This window comes from Melanostigma gelatinosum, assembly GCF_949748355.1.
Source record: "Melanostigma gelatinosum genome assembly, chromosome: 21".
Taxonomy (NCBI): domain Eukaryota; kingdom Metazoa; phylum Chordata; class Actinopteri; order Perciformes; family Zoarcidae; genus Melanostigma; species Melanostigma gelatinosum.
Genome location: NC_136654.1, coordinates 16,873,329 through 16,890,430, shown reverse-complemented (window position 1 = coordinate 16,890,430; position 17,102 = coordinate 16,873,329). Strand labels below are relative to the sequence as shown.

General features: G+C 46.9%; 1 protein-coding gene across 4 annotated transcripts; it reads left to right on the top strand.

Annotated features, from left to right (window-relative positions):
• Positions 1–106: 106 nt before the first annotated feature.
• On the top strand, positions 107–14,723 carry sec24c (SEC24 homolog C, COPII coat complex component). Of its 4 annotated transcripts, none has more exons than XR_013772977.1 (25): positions 107–245; positions 1,870–2,048; positions 2,327–2,407; positions 3,168–3,294; positions 4,021–4,187; positions 4,290–5,027; positions 5,110–5,252; positions 7,432–7,540; positions 7,621–7,748; positions 8,569–8,707; positions 8,789–8,904; positions 9,397–9,521; positions 9,885–10,076; positions 10,180–10,273; positions 10,483–10,599; positions 10,718–10,888; positions 11,075–11,171; positions 11,272–11,417; positions 11,544–11,682; positions 12,041–12,159; positions 12,546–12,725; positions 13,015–13,200; positions 13,363–13,452; positions 13,721–14,032; positions 14,393–14,723. XR_013772977.1 is itself a non-coding variant. In XM_079293706.1 (24 exons), exons 2-24 carry the CDS (start codon positions 1,889–1,891, stop codon positions 13,859–13,861), a joined length of 3,705 nt encoding a protein of 1,234 aa, XP_079149832.1. In that variant the 5' UTR covers positions 107–245; positions 1,870–1,888; the 3' UTR covers positions 13,862–14,723. The 4 variants fall into 4 exon arrangements, 2 of the variants coding, with proteins under 2 accessions (XP_079149832.1, XP_079149833.1); XR_013772978.1 differs by having other exon boundaries at positions 14,093–14,723; XM_079293706.1 differs by having other exon boundaries at positions 13,721–14,723.
• The last annotated feature ends 2,379 nt before the right edge of the window (positions 14,724–17,102 follow it).

Genomic DNA, 17,102 nt, shown 5'->3' with positions numbered 1-17,102 from the left:
CCCAGTAACCAGTGTGGCGCTCTCACTACAGTAAATGAGGTGCGCGTGGGGGGGAGTCTCTCTGCGGTGCCCGGATGTGGACGTGGCACAGCGCTGCAGCAGTTCCGCTGAATGTCCGCTTCTGATACCAAGAAGGGATTAGTGAGAAACACCTCGGGACGACATCGGCTCCAGTTTGTCGGCCGCGGGGTATCACATCATAGTTTTTCCCCGAGCAGAGAATAGCTATTCACAACACATCGGAGGTAGGTTTCTATTGGAAACTAGTTAACGCGTGACATCGCTGCCCGGCTTTGACAGGAGAGTTTGGACTTTCGCTACGTTTGCTAATGCTAGCTAACTGCTACGGCTCTGCTAGCAGCGCCCTGCGGAATAGCTGGAGGTTACTAGCTTAGCTAAGCTAGTAGCTTGAGCTAGTAGGCTAACATTAGCTACATTTGGTCACAGCTGATTCAGCCACTGCTGCTGTCACCGGGATGCAAGTTGTCTGGATGCTAACGTTAGCAATCCAACAGTTACTTAGCTCTCGTGTATGATACATTTGTTGGATTAAATATTAACAGGTAGCCACACCACGACAACCAGGCTATGTGTTTTGAGCTTTTGCTTTGACATGTCAACGTAAAGCTAAGCTAGCGAGCTAACTGTAATGCGGCACGGAGGCTGCTCTCGTTAGCACACCGCTACGCTCCCTAGCTTTTCATACTTCACCTCTACGAGGCTGGCGTTGACTTTTCTGATCTACGTTTGCCATTCTGAAAGAGTAAGTTTCTTCCCCAGTTTTGGATAGTTTTTTAGTATTTGACTGAGACTGCTAACCCAGTCCCTTGACCCAGATGTGGGTCACTCAGTAGGCCCGACATACTAACTAGTTGTACGGCTCCAGCGATTGTATTTCTCGTTGTGGCACCTGCACCGCTGAATTATTCAAAAGGCCCGTGTTTGTGTGCTATGTGATATTCATCACTGTGTCATATAGGTTATGCCCGGTCTCCAAACGCCAAGTAAACACAAGCAACGCCAGTGGTGAACTTCTGTTTGCGAGGTTGAAGTTGACATGAGATATCATGCTCGTAAAGTTGACTCCCACCACTGAGTTACCTTCTGGGGGACTTCTCATGGACTGTAAACATTGTGGCACATGTACCGGTATAAGTCCAGTATGACACACTGTCTTCACAGTATCAGACAGTTATTCTCACCCTCACAGCTGAGAGCACCAACATCTGTCACTGGTCTTGTGGTTTGTGTCTATTAAGCTTCATATTAGTTTTGGTCCACTTTGAGTGACTTGTACTCATTTCAGCGTGGGTATTGTGTCTTTGTAAGAACTTTGTCATGTAAAGCATTCATTGTGTGTGTGTGTGTGTGTGTGTGTGTGTGTGTGTGTGTGTGTGAGAGTGAGTGTGTGTTTAAATAAATTGAATAGTCAAAGATGGTAGATCTTAGGTGTGGCCAAGTCAAACATAAAAATCCATTAAGGGTGTAGTCACTGAACCAGGACATATTAACGTGACTAGAAAGCTTTTATTTGTGTCCGACTGTTGAAACTTGTGGAGCTAAGAGCCCGACAGGCTTACAGGCATTACTCTTTCTGTTTGTTGCTTCAGGTGCAATGTGACAGCACACTCGGTTGGGGTCATGTATGTTTTCGTGGGACTGCCTTCAATTCTCTCCGCCTGTTTCTTTAGATAACAGAAATGATTCCCCTACATATTGGAGAATAGTAAAACTGAATTGCTCAATTATTTTTCTTGAGAGAGAGAGATTAGTTGTTTACATTTTAAACTCCGGGCATCGTGGTGCTGAAATCTCTGAAAGCAGGCTTAACGAGTATTTTGTTTGTGATTGTGTCACAATTGTATCCAGATTTAGGGATGATCTGAGGATGAATGTAAACCAGCACACTCCAATGGCCTCTCCGTATGGCCAGCCCCAGCCTGCCTACGGCCAACCCGGCTACGCACCCCTGGACGGGGGATACCCCACACCCTATGCTCCCTACAACGGCCCTGCTTCAGCCTACCAGCCCGGGGTCCCACCACAAGGTAAACACTGCTTCTGAACACGTTTGCATACGAGTTAGTTCAGAGTAACGGAGACGCACACCAGGTCAGCTTTGATGCTCTGCAAGCTCTCATAGAGTGTCCTAGTACTTACCTACCTACCTGCTTCTTGCCATGTGATTGTTCATACATGTGTGAGAACAGCACTGTGCCTCTGCATGCTCTGAGTCTTGACTGCCCTCTCATATCTTCACGTTGCTTTAAGCTTTTCCCTACATCTTTCTGTGTTTTCCCTCTTTCCCCCTTTTCTTGTATTTCAGGTTATTCTCCTTTCACAAGCTTTCCCTCTAAGGCTGTGGCTACCAACCCAGTCTCTGATCTCTCCTCTCCTCTCGACTTAGGTAACTGCCTCCTCTCTGTTTCTTACTCATTCATTTCACACTCCACATGCTCTGCAACCATGGGGTCCTCTGTACCCACGGGCATTATTCTTCCTGCCATGTTCTTTTCATCAAGTACAATAGAGGAGGATCATTTGAGTCTACTTAATGCCAGCGGTTAAGCATAGCAGCCGAGCAGTTACTATCCTTTTTATTACCCGACGTTTGTATTTCCTACAAATGTGAGCCACGCTTTTAATATGTCAGTTTGACATCTGCTGGTCGTATTTATTTTCTATTTGTCAACATTGTATTTTTACCCATATTGTTGTTATTTCAGTGTGCAGTGGTTTATTGTGCCCCACCCTCTCAGTATGGACATCACTGTTTTTATCAGCAAACTACTAGGCTGACATTTTCTCAGGACTGCAATTTTAAAATGGTAATAAAACAGAGACAAGTTGACAACCTGACAGTTGCTCGGCGAGGTTTTACATCCTAAAATTATCCTCTGGTGTTTATTTCCAGCCTTCATCAGAAAATCGTGCTGTTTTCTGTGTAGAGTCTGTGCTCCCGGCCCCAGAGGCTAAATCTGGATATGTAATCAGTTGGTTCTAAAAATGTATTTGGGCACCGCAGTGGCCTATAGCCACGTTTAGCCTGTTCTGCTAATCTCGTCACATTAGAAAGATTGGTATCGGAATGAATTCAGGATTAGTTGTCGCAGGGTGGAATATGGTTTTTGCAGGTATGGGTGTAATCTTCTGTCCCTGCATTTCAGGTCCTGCCAGGGGTCCTCCCACCTCTGGAGCAACTCCAGTCTCAGCACCTCAACCATATAATCAGTACAATCACAGTCAAGGGGACATGCAGAACGGACCCCCGCCTATGACACAGGCACCACCCAGGTAATTACGTGTGGATTGTTATTCCCTTAAGTATATTTAGACCGTGTGTTTTATCAAACATTGTACACACAACTCCAATTTTATCAGACAACTTGTGTCTTTAATGCAGCGAAGAATGACCTGTTTGTACGCACCTAAACATTTAATTTCCTACGTGAGGTTCACTTGTAGCAGGTTATTCAAACTCCACAGGTTTCACTTCATAAGTTCATCTCAGTCAAGCAGGCGACAGAATCAATTAAACCAGATAACTGCTCCGAGACGGTCTAAAACCTCGGGACTCCAAGAAGACTGTCACGTGGTTAGTTTGGAGTGAAAGTGTACTCGAAAGCAAATTATTCAAAAACGCACTCAATACGATTTGTGTTGAGAGAAATTATGACTCGTAATAGACAGCAGTGGCTCCTGCTTGAAACGTCCTCTCAGGCGTTTCAGTTGTGGAACTTTGACTACTTTGTGTTTGTTGTTGCTGTTCACTCGTCCTTCTGCTGCTACAAGACTCATGCGAGGCCTTTGCACAAGTGTACGCGTAAAAATACGATGCAAAACAAAACAGGGTTACTCATAAACATGGCCGCAAAATAGCTTGGAAACCAGATTTCTTTAATCCGCTATCCCGGTTACAGAAACCAGATTTTAGCATTTACATGACATTTAATCAGCTTACTGTAGAAAACCGACTGTCCTTCAGTGCATACACACATTGAAATATGTATGTGTTTCCAGGCCTGCTGCGTCTCAGCAATACAACCAGGGAGCTGTGAACCTGTCGGGGCCACAACCCTCCTATCCCCAACACTACGGGCCCCAGGCCTCAATGCAGCAGGTCGCCAACCAGATGACCGGGATGCAGATCACCTCTGGACCGCCAACACCAGCGGGGCCCAGATATGGTACATTTGGATGGATTTATATATTTCGTGATGTGACGCGGACGTAACAAAGGTTTAAATGTCGCCTGGTGATAATCACGCTGCCTGTCGCTCTCTCCTTAGCTCCGCCTCACAGCTCCCAGCCTCCTGTCAACACCGCCTACTCAGCCGCGCCTCTGCACTCTTACACCCAAGCCCCTCCCCCCGCGTCCTCTCCCCCGACCCAACCGCCACCTCCAAGCGGCCCTGCAGCTTCCCAGCAATACTATGGAGGCCCACCGCCTCCTTCTCAACAGCCATTCAACTCTTCTCTTCCTCCTACGTCTCAACAGCAGTTCGCCTCTCCCGCGCCGCCGCCTCCTTCCTCACAGCAAACCTTTCCTCCCTCCTCCTCCTACTCGGGTCCTGCGCCTACACCCGGTCAAGCTCCCGCTCCCCCCGCGTCCCAGCCACAGCAGTCCTTCCCTCCGACCCAGCCCCCCTTCTCCTCAGCACCTCCACCTGCCAGTCATCCTGCCTTCGTCTCCGGCCCGCCTCCCCCTGCCCAGAACTCCTACCCGCCTAGAGCCGCCCCTCCTTCCTCTCAGCCTGGGTCTTTTCTGCCTGCTGGTCCTTCTCCAATCTCCATGCCCTCTGGCCAGTACCCGGGCCCCATGCCACCCCAACAGCAGCCCCCTCCATCCCAGCCATCTCCATACCACTCGGGTCCACCTCCTCCCAGAGCTCAGATGCCTCCCACCTCCATGGCCCAGAGCAACCACCTGCCTCCCGGACCACAGGGCCCACCGGGCCCTCTTGGGCCCATGCAGCAGCCTCCATCTCAGCCCGGCATGCAGGGAGGATACCCTCCTCAGCAGAACGGTGAGCAGACTGCCACAAAGTGGAAGCTAGATGGGTTTGTGTCGTTGTCTCCATCACTAAGCCTTCATCTTGTTGTGTTCAGGTGCGTTTGGGCAGGTAAGAGGCCCTCAGCCCGGCTATGCAGGCCCGTATCCCGGTCAACCAAACTACGGGGCCCCCGCAACAGCCCCGGCTCCTGCTCCTGCTGCACAGAAAAGACTTGACCCAGATTCCATTCCTAGCCCGGTAAGCACACGTAAACACACAAACATGTACTTCTCTAAAATCATTTCTCAGTTTGGAAGTAGTTGTGAGGAAAGATGACTTTAATTTTACAACCGGTGTCCAATTTATTAGGTACACTGAGCTGTTGTGTTGAATTGGTGTGTCTAGAAAGACGTCCACTGAGTGTATTTGATTTTGCTTGTACCTCTGGGGGGCTGGGCAGTAAACCATCCTTACATGGAATTGGATTTCTTATCATATTATCACATTGTTGTATCATAATAACCAATTCTGTCATCTCAATTCATGACACCAGGCATTCAGTATTTTTGACAAAATCATATGACGTTCACAGTATTTGTTCAATATTACAGTTGACTTTACTATGCAGTCTAATAAGAATTCAAATATCTGCGATCGGCAGTTTTTCATGGCTTGTTCCTGTTGTATTTGTTGTCATAATGCTGGTTTTAAAGCTGCCTTATAGGGCAGATCTCTATTGAAAACGATGTTTCTTAAAATAAGTTTAAAACAAATTAGTTAACTCCTCCTGGGGCCTCACATGCACGACTGGATATCACACAACATGTTTTTTGAGAATGACCCGATGGTTATCTTGACATTGCCCAGCTCTAGCTCCACAGAAGTCTAACCTTGTCGTATTGTCTCGCGCATCTTTTACTCACACGTCTCATGTATTTTTAACTTTGAAACCTTCTGTTGTGGTCTTTACATTTATAGCTGCTTAGCATGTGTGTCAAACAGGCCACTGGTATATGAGTCAGTATCTACCTGCACTTGACTGTGATAGTCTGCAGTACAACTAATCTACAATCAAAACTACTGATCAGTTTCTGTCTGAATAACAACGCTGATGCCTGCTACTCAGCGTAGTCTTGCTGAGTTTTCTCTTCTCTCACACTTTTTTTTTTTTTTTTTTTAATTATATTTCCACTCTTTGTATTGATTTATTTTGTCCTGTTTTGCACAATTTTTGCTGGACAAACTTTTGAATGTAAAGCAAGCGTCTGACATGCCGGCTGTGCAGAAATCAAGACATAGAATAGATCCAGACGCTATCCCCAGCCCAGTAAGTTTCCTGTGTGCCTGCCTCTGCCTCTTCCTCTGCTTCATCCTGTCCTCTCTGCCCGCTCGCACTAACCCACAGCTTCCACCTCCTGTTCTGTCCTGCTGGCCCCTAAAGTCAGTGATAGTCACAATGGGAAAGATGGGCTCCTGTTGGGGAAAGAAAGGAAAAAGTTACTTATATTGTGTGTTATGTTAATGGAAAAGTCATGCCTGCTGATTAATGTGTTTCACCAGGAAATATACGCTGATCTGACACAATTTGGCATCTTTTATGTTTCAGCGCTAATGCCCAAATAAAACTTTCACAGTCCAAACGAAACACCAGTGTAAATGATTGTTTAAAGGAATGGAAGTAGTGAGACAATGCCTTTTTGCTTTCTTGCTGAGAGGAAAACTAAAAGTCGATACCACTCGCATGCATGTACGCTAAATGCATGCTAAAGTAGCTTAGCATAAACACTGGAAACAAGGGGGTAAGTGTAAAAATGACAAATGTTTCTCAGCTATCTCTTGGCAAGAAAGCACATTTCCCAAAATGATCATATTTCTGTCTCAGAGATGAGCAATATTTTGACCTTTCACAGAATACATCTAATCTTAATCCCATCACCATATGCGCTGCATCACACCCATGTGTTGGTCACTCCTACTACCTCACACCCATCTCACTGATTCTGTGTTTAACTCTGAGAAAGCCTGTCTTAAGTTAGCTTGAGAGTAGTGTTAAAGGTTTGACAGCCACGTCTTCAAAAACCTCTCTGTGCCTTTGCATGCTAGCCTGCGATGTTTTGCCTTACCCACAATTCCTTGCATTAATGGCATGCCTTGATAAATCCTGCGCTTTTTCAAGGAGAAACGTCACCATAGTCATGACTCTGCTGTGATTTCCTTTCATCCACAGATGTTGAGGGGTTTTCAGTGTGCGTTTAGTAGCTGCAGATGTGGGTTGGGGTTGTGTGAAAGTCATCTCCTGCATGTCTGTTCAGTGTTCCTCTTTTTCGACTTTGTGGGACTCGGGGGGTGGGGGACAATGCATCGTGACCTCACATGTGTGTGTTTGTGCCGTAAACATGTATGAATTATTTTGTCCCCATCCCTCCTTTTTTTTTAGATCCAGGTAATAGAGGATGACAAGGTCAAGACCACCGAGCCGTTCACCACAGGGGTCAGAGGTCAGGCCCCACCGCTGGTCACCACCAACTTCCAGGTCAAAGACCAAGGTAGGTTCAAACCCTCCATGCGAGACGGGGTTTGTGGATCGAGTAACGATTGTAATATTGACAGACACTCTGTGTTTTAGGGAATGCCAGTCCCCGGTTTGTCCGCTGTACGGCGTACAACATGCCGTGCACGGCTGACATGGCCAAGCAGTCTCAGGTGCCGCTGGCCGCCGTCATCAAGCCCCTCGCCACGCTGCCGCCGGATGAGGTGAGCGATGAGCCCCTCCCTTCTCCGCTTTCTCCTGCTCTGTAAATGTTGTGAGCCCTTTGTAGACGGGGCTCTTTTCTTTTCTGTCTGATCTGTAGCAGTTTTTTTCATCATCGAAGTGTTGTTTAGAAATCAGAAAGCAAAAAAAAAGCACATTTTTCATTCCATGCAAGATGTAAAATACGTAGCGTGGCTCCACTGAGAGCTGAACTAATAAGTCAATTAACTGATTCGTTAACGATTTTGATAATTGATTCAATATTTTAGTCATTTTGCAAGCAAACCTGCTCTTTTTTTTATGATGTATGCTGAATATATTTTGCCATGTGACCAATGAAAATATCATAAATCTATTATAAATGAAAGCAGCCTTTTTTTCACTGTTTAGTTTTAAGTGTTTAGGCGGATAGTTGTGTTAATCCTTTGCTTTTCACTCATCTGTACGTTCCACACTGCTTTTCTTTCTTTTAGCCTTAACCTGATTTGATAAAAAGATTAATTTTCTCGGCAGTGAGTGGTATGTCGCATTTAAGACGGGATGATATGTCAGTGGGATAATCTGTCTGGAAAACAAAAAGGTGGGAGTGGCTTCATGACCTTGTTTCATGCACTCACCACATGTAACCAATATGCATCTGGACTAGTTTTACGTTACATCACTTTGGCAGGAAAAACAACGTTATATAAAACGGGGTGTTTCAGTAATTCTGTTTTTAGATGAAGTCACCCTCGTAGCTAACTTGTATGAATCAAGTCGGTCTCAGATATTCCGATATTTGGATGAGGCTTCTCTCACTCCTTTCATTGCCTCTCTTGTCAGACGCCTCCATACCTGGTGGACCACGGCGAGGGGGGTCCAATCCGCTGCAACCGCTGCAAGGCCTACATGTGTCCGTACATGCAGTTCATAGAGGGAGGTCGGCGCTTCCAGTGTGGCTTTTGCAGCTGCGTCACAGAGGGTGAGTTTCTCTCTCGCTCCACATAATAAAATATGTATTTTTGTTTTTATTCAACTCCCTGTTCCTGCTCCTCTCCTTCAGTGCCCCCACATTACTTCCAGCATCTGGACCACACCGGTAAGAGAGTGGACTGCTACGACAGACCGGAGCTTTCGCTGGGCAGCTACGAGTTCATGGCCACTGTCGACTACTGTAAGGTGAGTCCTCTCTGCAGGAAAACAAACCTCCTGCTCACTGGACTCACAGATCAATCAACCACCATCATTGTTCTGAGCGCTCTGTTTTGCTATTGTAATGAAATTCTGAGAGAGTCTGCAGAGGACCGTTTACCCATAAAACCCCTCAAGGATCTGCAAAAGTCTCTGTAGCAGCAGCTTGTTTAATGAATTTGATCACAGGTCACAATAATGAACAAAGCCGTCATCAACTATTTACAAGAACAAGCCACTCTCAGTCAGTTATTATCCACTGAACTAATAAAAGCAAAGCCTGTAGGCTACTCTCTTAATTCCGTCTGGCTGAAATTGCTTTGGTCTACATTTTATTGTATCTGCATGTGTTTGGAAATGTTTCTGTGCAGCGCAGATAACAATACTGGAATGGAAGAATTGCAGAATCTGTGTGTACAGTTGATGCGTTACTATTCTTCACACATGACTTCACACGCAGTATGTGCTCGTGTCTAACAGAACAACAAGATTCCTCAGCCTCCAGCCTTCATCTTCCTTATCGATGTGTCCTACAACGCTGTGAAGAGCGGCATGGTCAACATCGTCTGCCAGGAGCTCAAGACCCTCCTAGACTACCTGCCCAGGTACGCACTCGCATAAACACATGGACAGAAGGGGAAAGGGTGAAGGGAGAAAAGAGGAGACAAAGGGAAGCAGTAAATGATGAAGTGAGGCCGTAAAGAGAAAGGGAGGAAGTAAAGAGGATCAGAGATGGAAAAGAAGAAGGAACATTTCCTCTTAAGAGTGAGGATTTTAAAAGTGTTCGTTTAAACGCTCCTTTCTATCGCATGTCAGGAAATGCAACGTTTACCATTCTCCCATTTCATCCTCTGCTTATATACTTGAATGGATGAAGGCACTTGCAAGTGACAAATAATACAAAATGTAAACCATACTTTGGTGTTTAATTTTTACTTACCGGTATATGCTTTCTTACTTTACCACAGGGAGGACCCAGAAATGGACTCCGTGGTGCGGGTGGGTTTCGTCACCTACAACAAGGTTTTGCACTTCTACAACGTCAAGGCCAGCCTGGCCCAGCCCCAGATGTTGGTGGTGTCGGACGTGTCGGACATGTTTGTGCCGCTGCTCGACGGCTTCCTGGTCAACGTAAATGAGAGCCGGCTCGTTATCGAGAGGTAGGAGAACAAAACAAAAAAGCACATGCGTTAACAAATACATGAGGTGTGTAAGGACGGATCGAATGGTCCGTTTTAATGACCCGTTGTTTGTGTTTTCCAGTTTGCTGGACCAGATCCCTGAGATGTTTGCAGAAACCAGGGAGACGGAGACGGTCTTTGGACCCGTTATCCAGGCAGGACTGGAGGCCCTCAAGGTATGACCACTCGCATCACGAGCCTGTTTACATCCAGTTACTCACCAAAACGCATTGCGTGTGTCTTTGAGGTCGAACAACGTGTTGAATGCATATCCGATGAATCTTTACCCGGCCTTAATACATGTCACGATGTTAATTTGCCACTTTAATTCCCAATCCGCTGACATGCCTGATGACTTGTATGTTGCTGTGTGTCACTTTGTCAGGCTGCAGACTGCTCAGGGAAGCTGTTTGTGTTTCACTCCTCTCTGCCCATCGCAGAGGCTCCTGGAAAACTAAAGAACAGAGAAGACAAGAAGCTGATCGGGACGGATAAGGAGAAGGTAAACGCCAGTGTAGCAAGTTTATTGTGTCCTTAGCATCTTAATAGGTGTCTCTCATGTGATTGGGACAAAAATAAGCTCTTATTTTAGCTCCTGGCTGACTCCCCGTCCTCTTCAGTCTCTGTTTCAGCCTCAGGTGGCTTTCTACAACACGCTGGCTAAGGAGTGTGTAGCGCAGGGCTGTTGTGTGGATCTCTTCCTCTTCCCCAACCAGTATGTGGACGTTGCCACGTTAGGGGTGGTCCCCGTCTCCACTGGAGGGTCCGTCTACAAATACACCTATTTCCAGGTGAGAGAAAGTCGCTCTTTCCCTCCTTCAGTGTTTTGTGGATTATATTTGTGCTACCTGAGTTGTATGATATCATTTTGCCCCATTTCTCTATGTGTTGCTCTGTTGAAATGCCACCTGGGTCAGTCGCCATTGTGTAACATGTTCCCGTAGTGCGTGACTCATCGTGTGTGTTCTTTATCCCAGGCTCAGTCGGACACGGAGCGATTCTTGAACGACCTCAGACGAGACGTTCAGAAACTAGTGGGCTTTGATGCCGTCATGAGGGTGCGAACCAGCACAGGTGAGGCTGAAAACGACCACAACAACAAAAAACACCGGCCCGAGAGATATGTGACGACTAACTTCATGATCCTTCCTCTCCTGCCTCCCCCTCCCCTCAGGTATCCGGGCGACAGACTTCTTCGGCTCCTTCTTCATGAGTAACACCACAGATGTGGAGCTGGCGGGCCTGGACTGTGACAAGGCCATCACCGTCGAGTTCAAACACGATGACAAGCTCAGCGAGGAGACGGGGGCACTCATGCAGGTGTGTGTGCGCAACAAAGTCCTTGCAGGAGAGGAGACGCATTCTAGTTGTAGTTTCCAAATCAGCCATTTTAAGATAGCCGAAGCCAGTTCATTCAGTGAGCAATGCCCGTCCTGTTTGTTTCAGTGCGCCGTGCTGTACACCAGCTGCAGCGGCCAGCGGCGTCTCCGCGTCCACAACATGGCGGTCAACTGCTGCTCCCAGCTGGCTGACCTCTACCGCAATTGTGAGACCGACACAATCATCAACTTCCTCTCCAAATACGGTGAGGAGCAGCTCGCACAGCGGAATCTCTTCTTCACTGTTATTCACTGTCGGGCCACAGGGTCGGGGGGGGGGGGGGGGGGGCTGCTGTCTTTGTACAGTACAAATGTACACATTCAGCATTGTTCTCTCAAATTCTGAATAAGGTGCGAGTGGAGAAACGAGTTACATTTTCTAAAAATACTATCGAGCAAAGCCCAGCTGCTCCAGTTCGCCAACAGTAGGAAGCCACACCTGTTCCCGATAGCTTGCTGCTATGAATGTTTGCAGCCGGGCCGCGTTCAGAACGGTGGAAGAGTGCAGATTGTAATTGGTTCCAGTGTAAAACTGCTTATTTTTATTGTTTCTGTGTGTTGCAGCTTTCCGAGGCCTCCTGAGCAACCCCACTAAAGCAGTGAGAGACACTCTGATCAACCAGTGCGCTCAGATTCTGGCCTGCTACCGAAAGAACTGTGCAAGCCCCTCATCAGCTGGTCAGGTACTGAAAACCCCTCAGCATACAGTGTGATTGGACCCAGCAGAGACCACATCCCCCCCGCATGTTGAGGAACACTGAGTGTCAATGGCAGATATGGAAGAACCAACTACACCGCAGTGCACCACAATCATACCAAACATTTCAGACTTCTTATTATTAATGTTATGTGACATTTAGGCTCAGGATCAGATTTTGCATTACGCTAAATATCAGAGATTTCTCAGGCTGATATTTAGTTTTATTAAAAAGTAAATAGATTCAGAGCACTTGGAAAAATATAGATGCCATCGCAGACAAAATGATGAAACTCTGCCTTCACACATATTTACTCATTCACGACACTGTAGGTATTATCTTTAACCATATGTTTGTGTGTGTGTGTCCAGCTGATCCTCCCGGAGTGCATGAAGCTGCTGCCGGTCTACCTGAACTGTGTGCTGAAGAGTGACGTCCTGATGCCGGGAGCCGACGTGTCGTTGGACGACCGGGCTTACCTGAGGCAGCTGATCAGCTGCATGGACGTCGCAGAGAGCCACGTCTTCTTCTACCCCCGCCTGCTGCCACTGGTGAGGCCACACGGCAACACTGAGGCGTGCTCTCCCGGAGGGTTTCCGTCATGAATTATTTGGCCCGGTACCAAAGCCCAACGTACTGACAAACTTAAAATAGCATCAGCTGTGTGAGAATAATCACATGTTCGATCGGGCAGAAGCATTTCTGTGTTGATCAAAGAGGCGAGCCTCATATGTAGATCCATAAAAACAAGAGTTTGCTGACCTCTATTATCAGACTCAGGAGAATAATAAATAGCCTGTGTGTTATTCATAATACTGTATTCAAACTTTCGACTTTCAGACGAAGTTTGAGAGTGGCTCGTTGCCGGTGGCGGTGAGGGACTCTGAGGAGAGGCTGTCTAAAGGTGGACTTTACATCCTGGAGACGGGACTCCACCTCTTCCTGTGGGTGGGAGCCAGCGCTCAGCAGGAGCTGCTGGTCAGCATCTTCGGCACGCCGAGCTTCAGCCAGATCGACCCGAGCTTGGTGAGATGCTTGTTGACCGTAGCGGACTGAGCCACTGCCCGCAGCTTTCATCCTGGTTTATACGTTGCACAACTCTTTGCTTCCAGTTTCTGTCCGTGCACTTCATCAACTAGTATCAACTAATAAATATGAAACGTTTAAAATATTACATTTCTGTTTCAGACAAGTCTGCCAGTGCTGGACAACCCCTTCTCTCAGAGACTGAGGGAGATCATCGAATCCTTCAGAGCACAGAGATCACGATACATGAAGGTAAACGTTCTCTTTTCTTTGTTACCTCTCTGATGTCTTTCAGTCCGACCGCTTTGTGTCCCGCTTCCGTTTTGTCTCTTATTTGATGCCTCGTTTAGATTATCACTTTCTACAAATCACGTTTAAACACTTGAAAAATACAAATTGTTAGTTTCTGCTTTACTTGCCAGTTCTTCATACTCTGCGGTACGGACACATTAAGGTGTGATTCACTCCCCTTTAACTCACACGAGCTCGCTCTCACTCCTGTCTCCTCTACTCTTTGCAGCTGATGGTGGTGAAACAGGAAGACAAATCCGAGCTGATATTCAGGCACTTCCTGGTCGAGGACAAGAGCGCCAGCGGGGGAGCGTCATACGTGGACTTCTTGTGTCACATGCACAAGGAGATCCGCCAGCTTCTCAGCTAGGCCTACACCCCCCCCCCCCCCCCCCCCCCCACTCGGCTCACCCTTCCTTGTGAAAGAAAGCGCTTTATCTTTTTTTTTTTTTTTCTTTTTTTTTTTACCTTGTAAACTAAAGCTCTCCTAGCTGTCGGTCAGCTGAGAGACCAGCTGGCAGATCAGTGTGTGTGTGTGTTTGTGTGTGTGTGTGTGTGTGAGTGAGTCGGCTGGTGTTAGTGAGTGAGTGAGTGAGTGAAGGAGACGGCTGGTGTTAGTGAGTGAGTGAGTGAAGGAGACTGCTGGTGTTAGTGAGTGAGTGAGTGAAGGAGACTGCTGGTGTTAGTGAGTGAGTGAAGGAGACGGCTGGTGTGAGTGAGTGAGTGAAGGAGACGGCTGGTGTGAGTGAGTGAAGGAGACGGCTGGTGTGAGTGAGTGAAGGAGACGGCTGGTGTGTGTGAGTGAGTGACGGAGACGGCTGGTGTTAGTGAGTGAGTGAGTGAAGGAGACGGCTGGTGTGAGTGAGTGAAGGAGACGGCTGGTGTGTGTGAGTGAGTGAAGGAGACGGCTGGTGTTAGTGAGTGAGTGAGTGAAGGAGACGGCTGGTGTGAGTGAGTGAGTGAAGGAGACGGCTGGTGTTAGTGAGTGAGTGAGTGAAGGAGACGGCTGGTGTGAGTGAGTGAAGGAGACGGCTGGTGTGAGTGAGTGAAGGAGACGGCTGGTGTGAGTGAGTGAAGGAGACGGCTGGTGTGAGTGAGTGAAGGAGACGGCTGGTGTTAGTGAGTGAGTGAGTGAAGGAGACGGCTGGTGTGAGTGAGTGAAGGAGACGGCTGGTGTGAGTGAGTGAAGGAGACGGCTGGTGTGAGTGAGTGAAGGAGACGGCTGGTGTTAGTGTGTGAGTGAGTGAAGGAGACGGCTGGTGTTAGTGAGTGAGTGAGTGAAGGAGACGGCTGATGTTAGTGAGTGAGTAAGTGAGTGAAGGAGACTGCTGGTGTGTGTGAGTGAGTGAAGGAGACGGCTGGTGTGTGTGAGTGAGTGAAGGAGACTCGCTGGTGTGAGTGAGTGAAGGAGACGGCTGGTGTGAGTGAGTGAGTGAAGGAGACGACTGGTGTGAGTGAGTGAAGGAGACGGCTGGTGTGAGTGAGTGAGTGAGTGAAGGAGACGGCTGGTGTGAGTGAGTGAGTGAAGGAGACGGCTGGTGTGAGTGAGTGAGTGAAGGAGACGGCTGGTGTGAGTGAGTGAGTGAAGGAGACGGCTGGTGTGAGTGAGTGAGTGAGTGAAGGAGACGGCTGGTGTGAGTGAGTGAGTGAGTGAAGGAGACGGCTGGTGTGAGTGAGTGAGTGAAGGAGACGGCTGGTGTGAGTGAAGGAGACGGCTGATGTTAGTGAGTGAGTGAGTGAAGGAGACTGCTGGTGTGAGTGAGTGAGTGAAGGAGACGGCTGGTGTGAGTGAGTGAGTGAAGGAGACGGCTGGTGTGAGTGAGTGAGTGAAGGAGACGGCTGGTGTGAGTGAGTGAGTGAAGGAGACGGTTGGTGAGTGAGTGAAGGAGACGGCTGGTGTGAGTGAGTGAGTGAAGGAGACGGCTGGTGTGAGTGAGTGAGTGAGTGAAGGAGACGGTTGGTGAGTGAGTGAAGGAGACGGCTGGTGTTGACTGTAGTCGGTGTACTGTCTGTATTACGAGCACTGAAAGTCTGTTTTGAGTGCATTAATGACCCTCAGATAGCAAACACTTTTTATATGATTGAATCCCAATAGAGTGAAGGAGATTTACATCCCAAGACATAAATGGAATTAAATATATGCTGGTCATTCTGTCTCTTCTCCCCTTTAATCATGGCCTTTGTACCCCTCCCCCCTCCCCATGCTGCTCCAATCATCCATAATAATGTGTGTGTGTTTCCAGATGTTAGAGGATTAGTCGTCTACTGACCAATTCTTATTTCCGTGTGTGAGCATCCAAATTGAAGGCAAAGTTAACAGCTCACTCTGGAGTCTGATGACCTGTTTACCTGCAGAGGAATCTCCAAATATCAAATATTACAGTTATTACTGTTATTACAGTAATTGGTATAATCCAGATTTGTTTCAAATCAGCTTCCGTTGAGTTTCTGTTGTTGACGCAAATATCTGGTCCAGATGTTTGCGTCACCGATGAAGCCGGCGTGCATTTCAAGTTGCTGTCATGATTCTGTTGTGAGAGGAAGCTTTCATTAGTTCAAAGTCTATGCAGCAAAGAGAGAGGCCTGGCGCGAAATATAGAAAAAAGGAAGTGAAGGACAGGTGTGAACTTTTGATCTCAGCATCACAGTGATGGGAAATTCTTCCGTGATTAGTGTCTGGACGATTCTGCCCGTTGATGACGTGTGTGTAGTGCTGCAGACTTTGTATAAATCACACGTTCTGACGTCCAAAAATGTATTTAAACAAAAGAAAGAAAGAAGAAAAGGACAAGTTCCAGCAGACAGAAATGAGCACAGAACGACGGCAGATAAATGGACATAAGTTACTGTTTGCAAATTTTGAGTTGTCGTCGCACTGACTATGTTCAGTGTGTAAATACAATATATAATCTGTACAGAATTAATAGAAAATAACCATTTTAAAGACCCGCCTGAACAGCTGTGGTTCGTTGGTGGTTGGTTCTGCTGTCACAAATAGCCGAAATATAAAATCATGGCTTTTACTGAAGAGAGGAAGACGCCGTGACAGGCTTTTTGATATGTGTGTGTGTGTGTAAGAGTGAGTGAGAGAGAGAATGTGGGGTCGGTCCTGGTGAATTTCTGCTGAGGAACAGAGGGATCAGCCAACACACACACATACAGACACACACTCATACACTACCTGTGAGATTAAATTCAGTCTTCTTCATTTATCACTTTCTGTTCCTTTTTTAACAATGTGACTTTTGTGTGTGTGTGTGCGTGCGTGCGTGTAGCCCTCTGTTCCATCTTTTCGTTCACTGACTTTGGTCCAACCTCTGCTGTAATCTTAGTTTCTGTTCCTTTTTGTTTTGAATAATTTGTTTTTCATTGCCTCTTGGGACTGCTAATAAAATGATTGTTAAAAGTGAAACTCCACATGCTTCAACCTTCTCTGGTGTCTTAATTACAAAATATATGTATACGTATTTTACATTTTGTCAAAATTACATTCTATTGATGTTGCTGTTTTTCCTCAGTGTTTCCCAAAATACAAAACATTATTTTCACTTCCTCTTAAAATGTAGCCATGCGGATGGATTTGGTTTTATAAGTTCAGGTTTAGGGGAATA

Excerpts from the sequence above, each read along its gene's own strand:
- sec24c (XM_079293706.1), top strand. The coding sequence starts at position 1,889 with ATGAATGTAAACCAGCACACTCCAATGGCCTCTCCGTATGGCCAGCCC. Across the intron at positions 10,077-10,179 it reads AGCCGGCTCGTTATCGAGAG|TTTGCTGGACCAGATCCCTG; the intron begins GTAGGAGAACAA and ends TGTGTTTTCCAG. Across the intron at positions 10,600-10,717 it reads TCGGGACGGATAAGGAGAAG|TCTCTGTTTCAGCCTCAGGT; the intron begins GTAAACGCCAGT and ends CGTCCTCTTCAG.